This window comes from Rattus rattus, chromosome X, assembly GCF_011064425.1.
Source record: "Rattus rattus isolate New Zealand chromosome X, Rrattus_CSIRO_v1, whole genome shotgun sequence".
Classification (NCBI taxonomy): Eukaryota; Metazoa; Chordata; class Mammalia; order Rodentia; family Muridae; genus Rattus; species Rattus rattus.
Window position 1 is genome coordinate 62,299,496 of NC_046172.1, and position 11,584 is coordinate 62,311,079.

At 36.6% G+C, this 11,584-nt stretch overlaps 1 protein-coding gene across 1 annotated transcript in view; it reads left to right on the plus strand.

Moving 5' to 3' along the window:
* Positions 1-11,584, plus strand: part of LOC116887943 — a 60,561-nt gene that overhangs the window by 17,642 nt on the left and 31,335 nt on the right. Inside the window, exon 5 of the mRNA XM_032889399.1 lies at positions 7,293-7,467. Coding sequence (XP_032745290.1) covers positions 7,293-7,467 — 175 coding nt within the window. The remainder of the gene's footprint in view (positions 1-7,292; positions 7,468-11,584) is intronic.

Genomic DNA, 11,584 nt, shown 5'->3' on the forward strand with positions numbered 1-11,584 from the left:
TTATAAATAAGGCTGCGATGAACATAGTGGAGCACGTGTCTTTTTTATATGTTGGGGCATCTTTTGGGTATATGCCCAAGAGAGGTATAGCTGGATCCTCAGGCAGTTTAATGTCCAATTTTCTGAGGAACCTCCAGACTGATTTCCAGAATGGTTGTACCAGTCTGCAATCCCACCAACAATGGAGGAGTGTTCCTCTCCAGCACTCTATATGACATAAAGTGAATGTCTTTCACTGCCTTCATTTTGCACTTATCAAGTTACCATTTGAGCAGCAACTGTTCTATGTAAAATTAATCTGTCCTTGCTTGATCAGGAATCCTGCTGTTATGACAAACACTGTCCAATTATAGTAAAGATATTTTATTTTACAAAGAATAAACATTCCTATTTGAAGGAAGGAGATCATGAGTACACCAATGAAGCATCATTCCAAAGTAGTGATGAATCACAGCAGAACAAATATACATCATTTAAGGTTCATGATGAAATAATCTGACCTCCAACAGTTTTTGGAAACCTCTCATCTCCAGGCCTACAGTCCGTAGCATGTATAGGATTTATCTTGAGGTGGCTCCAGTTTATATCTTCAGCTTTCCTTTCGAGAAATGCCATATTTCTGGCATCTCTGGGTTGTTCATATTGAACACTTTTCCTGATTTATTCAACAGACTTTCTTGATCTTTTTGAACATACTTTGACACTAGCATATATTGCTTGGCTTCAAAAATAGTCTGTGATTTTAAGTCTTTATAATTCCATCACCCTTGAATATTTTAGACCTGCAAACCCAGTATAGCATGCACAATATTATCAAGTTCAACTGTCATCCCAAGGTATAATCTCTTACCCAAACACCACAATTGTACTGATTTGGCTTTTGAAACTGGGGAAAGAGATTCATGGTCAGTTGTATTGAGCAGAAAATTTCTTCAGTAACATTATCAATAAATCTCTTCAGTAACATTATCAGTTAGGTTATTTTATTTTAAATTAATTACTTTTTTCATAAACTGAAGCTTTCAATGGGCAATGTTCTGAATTCATGTTACATTTCTGATTATCTCATGACTATTTTTTATTCCACTAATCTCTTTATTAATTATAAATGTTTTGTTCATACAGCCCATACCCATAACTGTAAATCTGCTCACAATTCTTTTCCTAACAAGAAACATTTTCCATATTTTTCTACTCTTACTTGTTTCAGACCTGAATAAGTAAATATAACCATACCACAGCTGAATGTCTTTAATTTCTTCTACTAAGCAAATCAACCTATGATTTGAGAATTGAGGCCTAGTTATGCTTTCAAGGTATTGGGGGAAATGAAGTCAGCTTTTGTATTTATTTTATTTTGTGACTAGAATATAATAACGCGAATGACTTCTGTCATATCTCATGATAGAGTCCTTGTTCTCCTCTAAATTCTTATAATCTGGGCAAGTTGCAGAGACAAGAAGCTATTTACAGGTGAAGACAGAATGAGCAAGTGAAGGAGAATACGCCAGAAGATTAAAAGAGATTGCTAAAGTTAGTATAAGGCCAAGCAGAGCAATTAAGTCAGAAACAAAGAAAAGCCAGATTGAATCAGTCAGCTTGGACAATTAGATTGTATGGAGGCTAGAAGCTTTCAGACCTGGACCTAGGGATAGTTAGAAACAAGAAGGAAATGCTCTGGCCTCAGTTCAAGCCAAGGTTTCACACAGCTTTGATATGGCTTTCATCTTAACACTTCATCTGAGGAAGTTAAGACCACATTTAAATTTTATAAATTATTATAAGCCTAATTGTAAAAGTTAAAAATAAAGTACAGGAGAAAAGATGCACAACTATGATTTTGAAATCAAAAGATTTTTAAAATACATTAATATTCTAATTGCAATGAATAAATAATATATGGCTAGATTTTTAATGGAAATACATAGAAATTGAAAACATAATAGAGTGAAAAGCTCTATTTTGGCTGCACATATTTTCAAGAAATAAATCTGAAAAATAGTTTTTTGCAAGGGACAGGATACCACTAAGTCTTCTGTGAGACACTTTCCTAGAAATGGCTTGCATGAATAAGAGTAGAATAATGCCAGTACAAATGAATGTGTTAAATAGAAGGGTGGGGCAGGGGGGTTCTTGTGTGTTCCTACTGCTAGACAAAAAATTACAGGTTAGTAATGAATCCTGGGATGAGAGTTAACCCATTCCAGGAATGAGCCCCTTATTGGTTGCTCAGTTTGTGTACACACACATACAAAGAAAAATGGACTCAGTTGTATTTATTTATTTCTGTTTATGACATACATGGGTTTGAATGAGTGTTTATGTTTATATGTACCATTATTACCAAAGCAAAAAGAAGATATGGGGGAGGACATATTGGAGATGTTGATGGAAAAGTAGCTATGAGGGTCTGGAGAGAAGAAAGGATGAGGGAAAATGATGTAGCTCTGTTTCAGTATAAGCATACTCAATAAATAAATAAATAAATAAATAAATAAATAAATAAATAAATAAATAATTATAAATTAGAGTAACAAAAGAATATTTACAAAATCATTATACAAACAATTCGGTGAAAATGCCCAAGCCTGGGAAATAATAATTTGCAAAAATAGGATATTAATACATATGAAAAATAGGTAAACATACTCATCAACATCTATAAAAAGAAAATTGAAAATCAAGCAACAATAGTATAAACTGTGCCTAGATGGCATATGCTTTTAATATCATCACAAGAGAGATCAAGGGATCAAGTTGTAGCTATACAGCAAGAATCTATGCCAAGAACTGTAAAATAAAAGCATAAATAAACAAGATGGAAGCAAAGAAACAGTAATTTTACATACATGGTCAAAAAGTGGATAAAATTCAGTGTTTCGTAAGGATGTCATGTTATTGGATGGTTCATTTACTGCAAATGGGAAAATTTAAATTTGAATTTTTAGCTACACTCTATTCATACACCTGAAAATGCATAAATATATTCCCTGAAAGAAACTTATGAGAATATTTATATAACTTCAATCTCAAAGACAATAAAATGAAATCAGATAACATTTATACTTACATTAAAGCAGCATACACCTGAAAATGCATAAATATATTCCCTGAAAGAAACTTATGAGAATATTTATATAACTTCAATCACAAAGACAATAAAATGAAATCAGATAACATTTATACTTACATTAAAGCAGCATCATTATAACAGAGCACCTCTTAATAAAAATGATTCTTAAGCCATGTATAAACATAAGAACAGGAAAGTCATTATTCTAAGAAATCAATTTTACTTTATTGGTTAGAATTGAAGACAGTAATGACCTTTGGATTCAAGAAAAGAAGCTTCAAGTGTCATAGATATTTAGTGTGGTGATCCATGTCCTGATTACTAGGGGGGCATTGATTTTGTGAAACATCATTGATCTATATACTCATATTAACGTAGTACACATCACTTTATATTTTATTAATGAAAGACTTAAATGAAAATAATGATATGATATTCTTCAGTGCTTTCTGTTTATCAGATATTATTCTAAGTAATTTACATGAAGGAAATTCTTTAGCATTTTGATGAGGGAACTGAGATTTAGTCATTGCCTAGCTTGAATAGCTTATGTAGCTAATGAGTTATGGAGTAGAATTTGAAATCCCTCCAGCTTGTCTATAAAACTACCTCATTACTACTGCATCATAATATCTTAAAATGTCATTTCCTCCTCTTTGCTATGTAACTTTTAAGATTTTAAAATGTGACTTAATCATTATTTATGTAGAAATTAATTACCCTATCTAGCAGCTTTTGCTTTTGTTGGCATTTCTTTTCTATATTTCAATTATATAAAATTGGATATTAATCTTAATATTAGATTCCTATCTAGGGAAATATCCTGTCATGAAATTTAACTAGATTAATGGAATATTATCTACTTTTACTGTCTTAGATGTCATGTTCAGTGAAGGCATTTCCTGACCATGTAGGCTATGATTAATCAGTTTGTCTCCCTCTTTCTATGAATTTGAATCCATTGCTTTTATTCACTTTAGAGTTTTTTCTACACAAAGCAGTATATTAAAAGTCTATCATTTATTTGTCCTTCATGTGAAAGTGCAAAGTGATAGCAAACTCCAAGGGGTACCAAAATAACTTACACATAGCAAATTAAGTTTAACAATTATTGATCAGATTCTTTGAAAACATCTTATGTAGACTTTATTTTCCAAAGTACTAATTTATGTTTATGTTATAGGAAAATAAAAATGCAATTTTCTCAGTCAAAATAAATGAGCATTGATCTTTTTATCATTATGCATATCAAGTATTTTGTTACTATTTATTTATATTTATATGTAGGCTTTTAACTTTTTTGTCATTTGTCTTAGTCTAGGTTCTCTAGAGTCACAGAGCTTATGGACTATCTATATAGTAAAGAAAATAATTGGAATGACTTACAGTCTGGAGTCCAACTAACCCAAAAAAGGACAGCTGTGAATGGGAAGTCCAAGAATCTAGTAGTTGCTCAGTCCTACAAGGCTAGGTGTTTCACCTGGTCTTCAGCTGATCAGTATAAACTGTAATTCCAAAGAAGTAGCTTCCAACATATGTGCAGGCAAGTAATTACAGGCAGGAAAATAAGAAGATGCCTTCCTTCTTCCACTGACCTTTATTGAATTGGATATTTTATTTATTTACTTTTCAAATAGTATTCCCTTTCCTGATTTCCCCTCTAGAAACCCCCTATCCCATCTCCCCTCCAGCCTCTTATATGAAGATGCTCCCCCACCCACTCCCACCTAACCACCTTAACATTTCCCTACTCTTGAGTATCTAGTCTTCATAGGACCAAGGGCCTCTCTTCTCATAGATGCCCGATAAGGCCATCCTCTGCTACATATGCAGCTGGAGCCCTGGGTCCCTCTATGTGTACTCTTTGGTTGTTGGTTTAGTCACTGGGAGCTCTGGAGGGTCTGGTTGGTTGATTGATATTGTGTTCTTCTTACAGGGTTGCAAAGTCCTTCAGCTCCTACAGTCTTTTCTCTAACTCCTCCATTGGGGTCCCCTGTTCAATCCAATGGTTGGCTACAAGCATCCACCTTTGTATTTGTCAGGCTCTGACAGCTATATCAAGCTCCAGTCAGCAAGCAGTTCCTGGCATCTGCAATAGTGTCTGGGTTTGGTGTCTGTATATGGGATAGATCTGCAGGTAGGGCAGTCTCTGGATGGCCTTTCCTTCAGTCTCTGTTCCGCACTTTGTCCCTGTATTTCCTTTAGACAGGAACAATTCTGGGTTAAAAATTTGGAAATATGTGGGTGGCCCCATACCCCAACTGAGAGACATACCTAAACTCTAGATATGGTCTCTACAGGTTCTCCTTCCCCTTTGTTGGTCATCTCAGTTAATCTCATCCCTCTTAGGGCCTGGGAGCCTCTTGATTTCCTGGCATCTGGTAATTTCTGTTGTCTACCCCCAGTTCCCAATCCCCCCCCGTTGCTATATACCTCTGTTCGATTTTCTGATCCTCTGTATATCATTCCTGTCTCCTATCATACCTCATCTTGCACTCCCCCCTTTTCTGCTTCCCCTACTCTCTTCGTCCCAAGTCCCTTGTAGTCCTGCAGCAGAAGGTATGGTTCAGATTAAATGTGTGTATCACCACACTTGGACCTAAAGTGTTCTTGGAATTTTCAAGGTCCAAGACTGGCCTTGAACTCAGAGCTATGCTTGCCTCTACCTGCTTGGTCCTAAGCCTTTTGTGGCCATTATGCCTTAAAATCGAGATCATAAGGGTGTGAAATTCCATGTCAAAAGCCTGTGTCTTTTAGACTCAAGATCTGTGTCAATGGTGTGCCCTCCATTTCTGGATTGTAGTTCCTTAAAGATGTAGTCAAGTTGACAACTGGACATAGTCATAACAATATTATGTATTTTCTTTAGGCCGAGTATCACTATTTCACCCTGGATTGCCTAGAACTCACTATATATACCAGAGTAACCCAGAACCCCAAGAGATCTACCAGCCTCTGTTTCCTGAGTGTTGGCATTAAAACCATATTCCTCCACATCCGGCATGCTGACTTATTTTTAATGTAGTAAAATGCATGTAAAATAAAATTTATAATAAATGTTTTGAAGTCTATGATGAAATGACATTAGTACATTGAAAAGTTTATAAGACAGTTATTGCTTTGTGTCTCCAGAATTTAATCATGTTAAACTACAACTAGTACCCATTAAACTGTAACACAGGCCTCACTTTATCTAGAAACTCGTAACTACAATTCTACGTTCTCTTTCTTTGAATCTTAATTTTTATGTGTTACATATAAGAGGTATGCTATCTAGTTTGATGTCAACTTAAGACAACCTTGATTCATTTGAGAAAATGACCCCAACAGATTGGCTTGTGGAAAAGTGACCTTTTTTAATGATAATTGATGTAGAAGAACCCTTGTTAGTATGAGTACTAAAGAAGGCAAGCTGAACAAATCATTAGATCAGGAGAAACAAACAATTAAGCAACATTCTTCCCTGGATTCTGATTCAGTTCTTGACTACGGATTCCTGCATGGGTTTCCTGCTCTAACCTCCTTTAAAGATGGGCTGTGATGTGGACCTTAAACTGAGATAAATCCTTTATTCTCCAAGTATTTTTGACATGATGTTTTATCACAGCAGTAGAAAGCCTAATACAAATAGCATTAAAAAATTTGTGATTGTGCATATAGCTAATATTACATCAAAATTCCAAGTACTTTTCTGTTGCAATGGTAACGTGTGTCTCCATTACTTTACATCCTATTGGTCAATCAGATGAAGTTGTAAATGTGTGCCATTGCTACATTCATCTATTCAACTATTTCCACACTTTCAGGTTTTTCTATTTTCTAATCATTGTGAATTGCAGGCAAAGGTGATTGTGATAAAATTGTGTTTTGTACTTGTTTTAATTTTTTGGAGTATGAACTCAAAAGAAGAATTTCTGGGCCATGTGGTAATTTAATTCTTTAAAAATTATTATACTGTTTCCCACAGTGTCTTTGGCCGTGCTTTTTTTTTTTTTTTTTTTTTTTTTTTTTTTTTTTTTTTTTTTTTTTTTTTTTTTTTTTTTTTTTTTTTTTTTTTTTTTTTTTTTTTTTTTTTTTTTTTTTTTCTTACTGGGGATCAATAAGTGTTGCAGTTTCTATCTTGCATATTCAAAACTTTTTTTCTTCTTTGCATGGTATCCTCACAGTTGTATGTTATTTATGTTACAAATACATTTGTACAATTTTTGCTACACATTAGCACATAATTTTACTCGTTCCATGAAGTTGATTCTTCAGTACTTTAAAAAAAATCGTGATGGGACCTTCCTTCTGGCTTACTTCCCCTCCCATGCCAGATCAACAGCCTGGCCAACACCTCCCCAAACCCTGCAGCTGTGTACTTTCCACGAGGTCCTCAGTGACCAAGGACACAGGTGAGAATTTTGCCTAAATAGCCACACCAGCTGAGATACTCTCACAGCCCAGCTGATGCAGGAAATACAGCCCTTCTCCCACATTCCACCCCCAGCCCCTGCCACCCGGCTCCACCTTCCTCCTGACAGATCTATCAATGGAATAGATTCAAAGACTGAGAAGTAAACCCATACACCTATGAATGCTTGATCTTTGACAAAGAAGCCAAAAACATACAGTGGAAAAAAGAAAACATCTTCAATAAAGTGTGCTGATCTAACTGGCAGTCTGTATGTAGAAGAATGAAAATAAATCCATATTTGTCACCTTGCACAAAACTCAAGTCCAAGTGGATCAAGAACCATAACATAAAACCAGACACACTGAGTCAAATAGAAAAAAAAGTGGAAAAGAGCCTTGAGCAGTCATCTGCACTGGGGGAAATTTCCTGAACAGATTAAGATCAGGCTCTAAGATCAAGAACTGATAAATGGTGTCTCATAAAACTGAAATGTTTCTGTTAAAAAGAAGACTCTGTCAGTAGGACAAATTACCAACCTACAGATTGGAAAAAAATTCTTCAGTAACCCTGTATTCAACAGAGGGCTAATGTCTAAAAGTATGAAGAATCAAGTAGTTAACCTCCAAAATGCCAAATAAACCAGTTAAAAAGGTGTACAGAGCTAAACAGAATTCACAACAGAAGAATCTCAAATGTCACAGAAGCACTTAAGGAAATGTTCAAAATTCTTAGTCATTAGAGAAATACAAATCAAAACGACCCTGAGATTCCACCTCACACCAGTCAGAATGGCTAAGATCAAAAACTCAAGTGACAGCAGATGCTTGTAAGCATGTGGAGAAAGAAGAACACTCCTCCATTGCTGCTGGGATTGCAAACTGCCCCAAATACTCTGGAAATTAATCTGACTGTTTCCTCAGAAAATTGGAAATAGTTCTATCTGAAGACCCAGCTTTACAATTCTTGGGTATATATCCAAAAGATGACCCACCATAACACAAGGAAGCATGTTACACCACATTCATCCAGCGTTGTTTGTAATGGCCTAAAGCTGGAAGCAATCCAGATGTGCCCTCACCCTGAATAATGGATACAGAAAATGTTGTTCATTTACACAACGGAATATTATTCAGCTAATAAAAATGATGACATCATGAATTTTGCAGACAAATGGATGGAACTAGAAAATATAATCCTGAGTGCAGTAACTCAGACCCAAAAGGAAATGGTATGTACTCAGTGATAAGTGGATAGTAGCCAAAAAATACAAAATATCTAGGATAAAACCTATAGACCATAAGAAATGTAACAAGCAGAAATGCCAAAGAAAGGAGTCTTCAATTCCACTTAGAAGTGAGAAGGATGTAATCAAGGGAGGTAAAGGGAGAAAGGAAAAGGGAAACGGGATCAGATAGGGGAAGGGAACAGGGGAGAAGCCCAGAAGGACAAGAGAATGAATGGAAATATGCAACTTTGAGAGTGGGAGGTAGGAAATGCTCTAAAAAGTACCAGAGACCCAAAAGGTTAGACACTTTCAGGACTCATTGGGGGTGACCTTAGCTAAAATGCCCAACAATGGGAAGGATTTGAAGAGTCTACCTCTCGTAGACAGACAGGGCCTCAAGTGGAGGGGCAGGGTAACTAATACACAGTCAAATTTTCTGACCCCGAATTGTTCTTGTCTAAAAGAACTTCAGGGACAAAAATGGAGAAGAGACTGAGGGAAAGGAGGTCCAGTGACTGACCAGCCCAACTTGGGATCCATCTAATGGGCACACACCAAGGCCTCACACTAGTATGCTATGTGCTTACACATTGGAGCCTGTCACCATTGTCCTCTGAGAGGCCCTATTAGCAGCTGACTGAGACAGAAGCAGATACTTAGACTCAACCATGGGACTGAATTCAGGGACCCCTATGTTTGAATTAGGAGAAGAATTGAAGATGCTGAAAAGGAGAGTGACTCCATAGAAAGACTGACAATCTCAACTAACCCAGACCCCAGGGACCTCCCAGAGACTGTGACACCAACCAGGAACATATACAGGCTGGGCCAAGGCCCCTGGATCTATATAGCAGAGGTCGTCCGGTCTTGTCTCAGTGCAAGAAAATAGGCTTAATCCTTGACAGCCTTGAGACACAACAGTGAAAAATTAGAATCATTAGGGTCTTACTTCAAAAGCTCGCATTCCATAAAATTGGAAAATCTCAATGAAATGGACTATTTTCTAGTCAGACACCATTTACCAAAGTTAAATCAAGATCAGGTAAATGATTTAAATGGTCTTAACCCCTAAAGAAACAGAAGCAATCTCACAACCAAAAAAAAGTCCAGTGCCAGGTGGTTTTAGTGTAGAATTTGACCAGACTTTCAACAAAATAGAAACAGAAGGAACACTGCCAAACCCTTTTATGAGGTCACAGTGACACTGATACCTAAACCCCACAAAGATTCAAGAACAAAAGAGAATTTCACATCACTTTTTCTTTATAAATATTGGTGCAAATATGCTCAATAAAATACTCGCAAAGTGAATCCAAAAGCAAATCAGAAACATCACCATGATGACCAAGTAGGCTTCATCCAAGGGATTCAGGGATGATTCAATATATGAAAATCCATAAATATAAACAAACTGGAAGAAAAAAAATCACATGACCATTTCAATAAATGCTGAAAAAGCCTTTGAAAAAAATCCAACACACCTTCATGTTAAATCTTGGAGAGATCAGGAATACAAGGCACACACTGTAATGGCTATTCATGGTTACCAACTTGATTACATCTGGAATGACCTGCAATCCAGAATTGGAAGCCACACCTGTGATCCAGATTTTGAGGTTACAGACTCAAGTTTCTGACTTGGATTTTGGTATGGAGATCCTGAGGCCAAGGAAAGCTTAGGTCTAGGCAAGGCAGTACATGCCTTTAATTCTAGGAAAGTGAGGCGAGAAGGTCTCTGAGTTCAAGGTTACCCTGGGACAAAGCAAGTCCCAGATCCAGGCATGGTGATTACACACCTTTAATCTTGGCCACACCTTCTGCTGGAGGTCTAATTAAGAACTTTGGAAGAAGGACAATTGACCCTTTTTTTGATTGCTTGCACTTAACTTGCCAGCACATTTGTTAGAACCTATGTCTACAGAAGACCAGCTCAAACAACTAGTCTCATGGGACTGAGCAACTGCTAGATTCTTGAACTTCCCATCCACAGGTGCCCATTGTTTGGTTAGTTGGACTACATACTATAAGTTGTCAAAATAAGTTCCCTGAATATAGAGAGACATTCCATAAGTTCGGGAACTCTAGAGAGCTCTAATACACACACCTACATATAATAAAAGTGATATACAGTAAGCCAATAGCCAATATCAAATTAAATAGACAGAAACATAAAACAATTCCACTAAAATCAGGGGCAACACAAGGCTGTCCATTCTTTTCCTATCTATTCAATATAGAATCTGAAGTTGTAGCTAGAGCAAAAAGACAGCTAGAGAAGATCAAAGTGTTACTAATTGGAAATGAAGAAGTCAAAGTTTCAGGATTTGTAGATGATATGAATATATACATATATAATCTCAATCCCCAAAATTCTAAATTCTTATCTTTAGACACATTTAAATGATACAATAAAGGAATTTACTTATTTTTTTGTGTTTGTTAGTCTATTTTTTTAATTAACTTGAATATATATTATATATATTTCGAGTGTTATTCCATTTCCCAGTTTCCGGGCAAACATCCCCCTTCCCCCTCCCCTTCCTTATGGGTGTTCCCCTCCCCACCCTCCCGCCATTGCTGCCCTCCCCCCAACAGTCTAGTTCACTGGGGGTTCAGTCTTAGCAGGACCCAGGGCTTCCCCTTCCACTGGTGCTCTTACTAGGATAGTAATTGCTACCTATGAGGTCAGAATCCAGGGTCAGTCCATGTATAGTCTTTAGGTAGTGGCTTAGTCCCTGGAAGCTCTGGTTGCTTGGCATTGTTGTACATATGGGGTCTCGAGCCCCTTCAAGCTCTTCCAGTTCTTTCTCTGATTCCTTCAACGGGGGTCCTATTCTCAGTTCAGTGGTTTGCTGCTGGCATTCACCTCTGTATTTGCTGTATTCTGGCT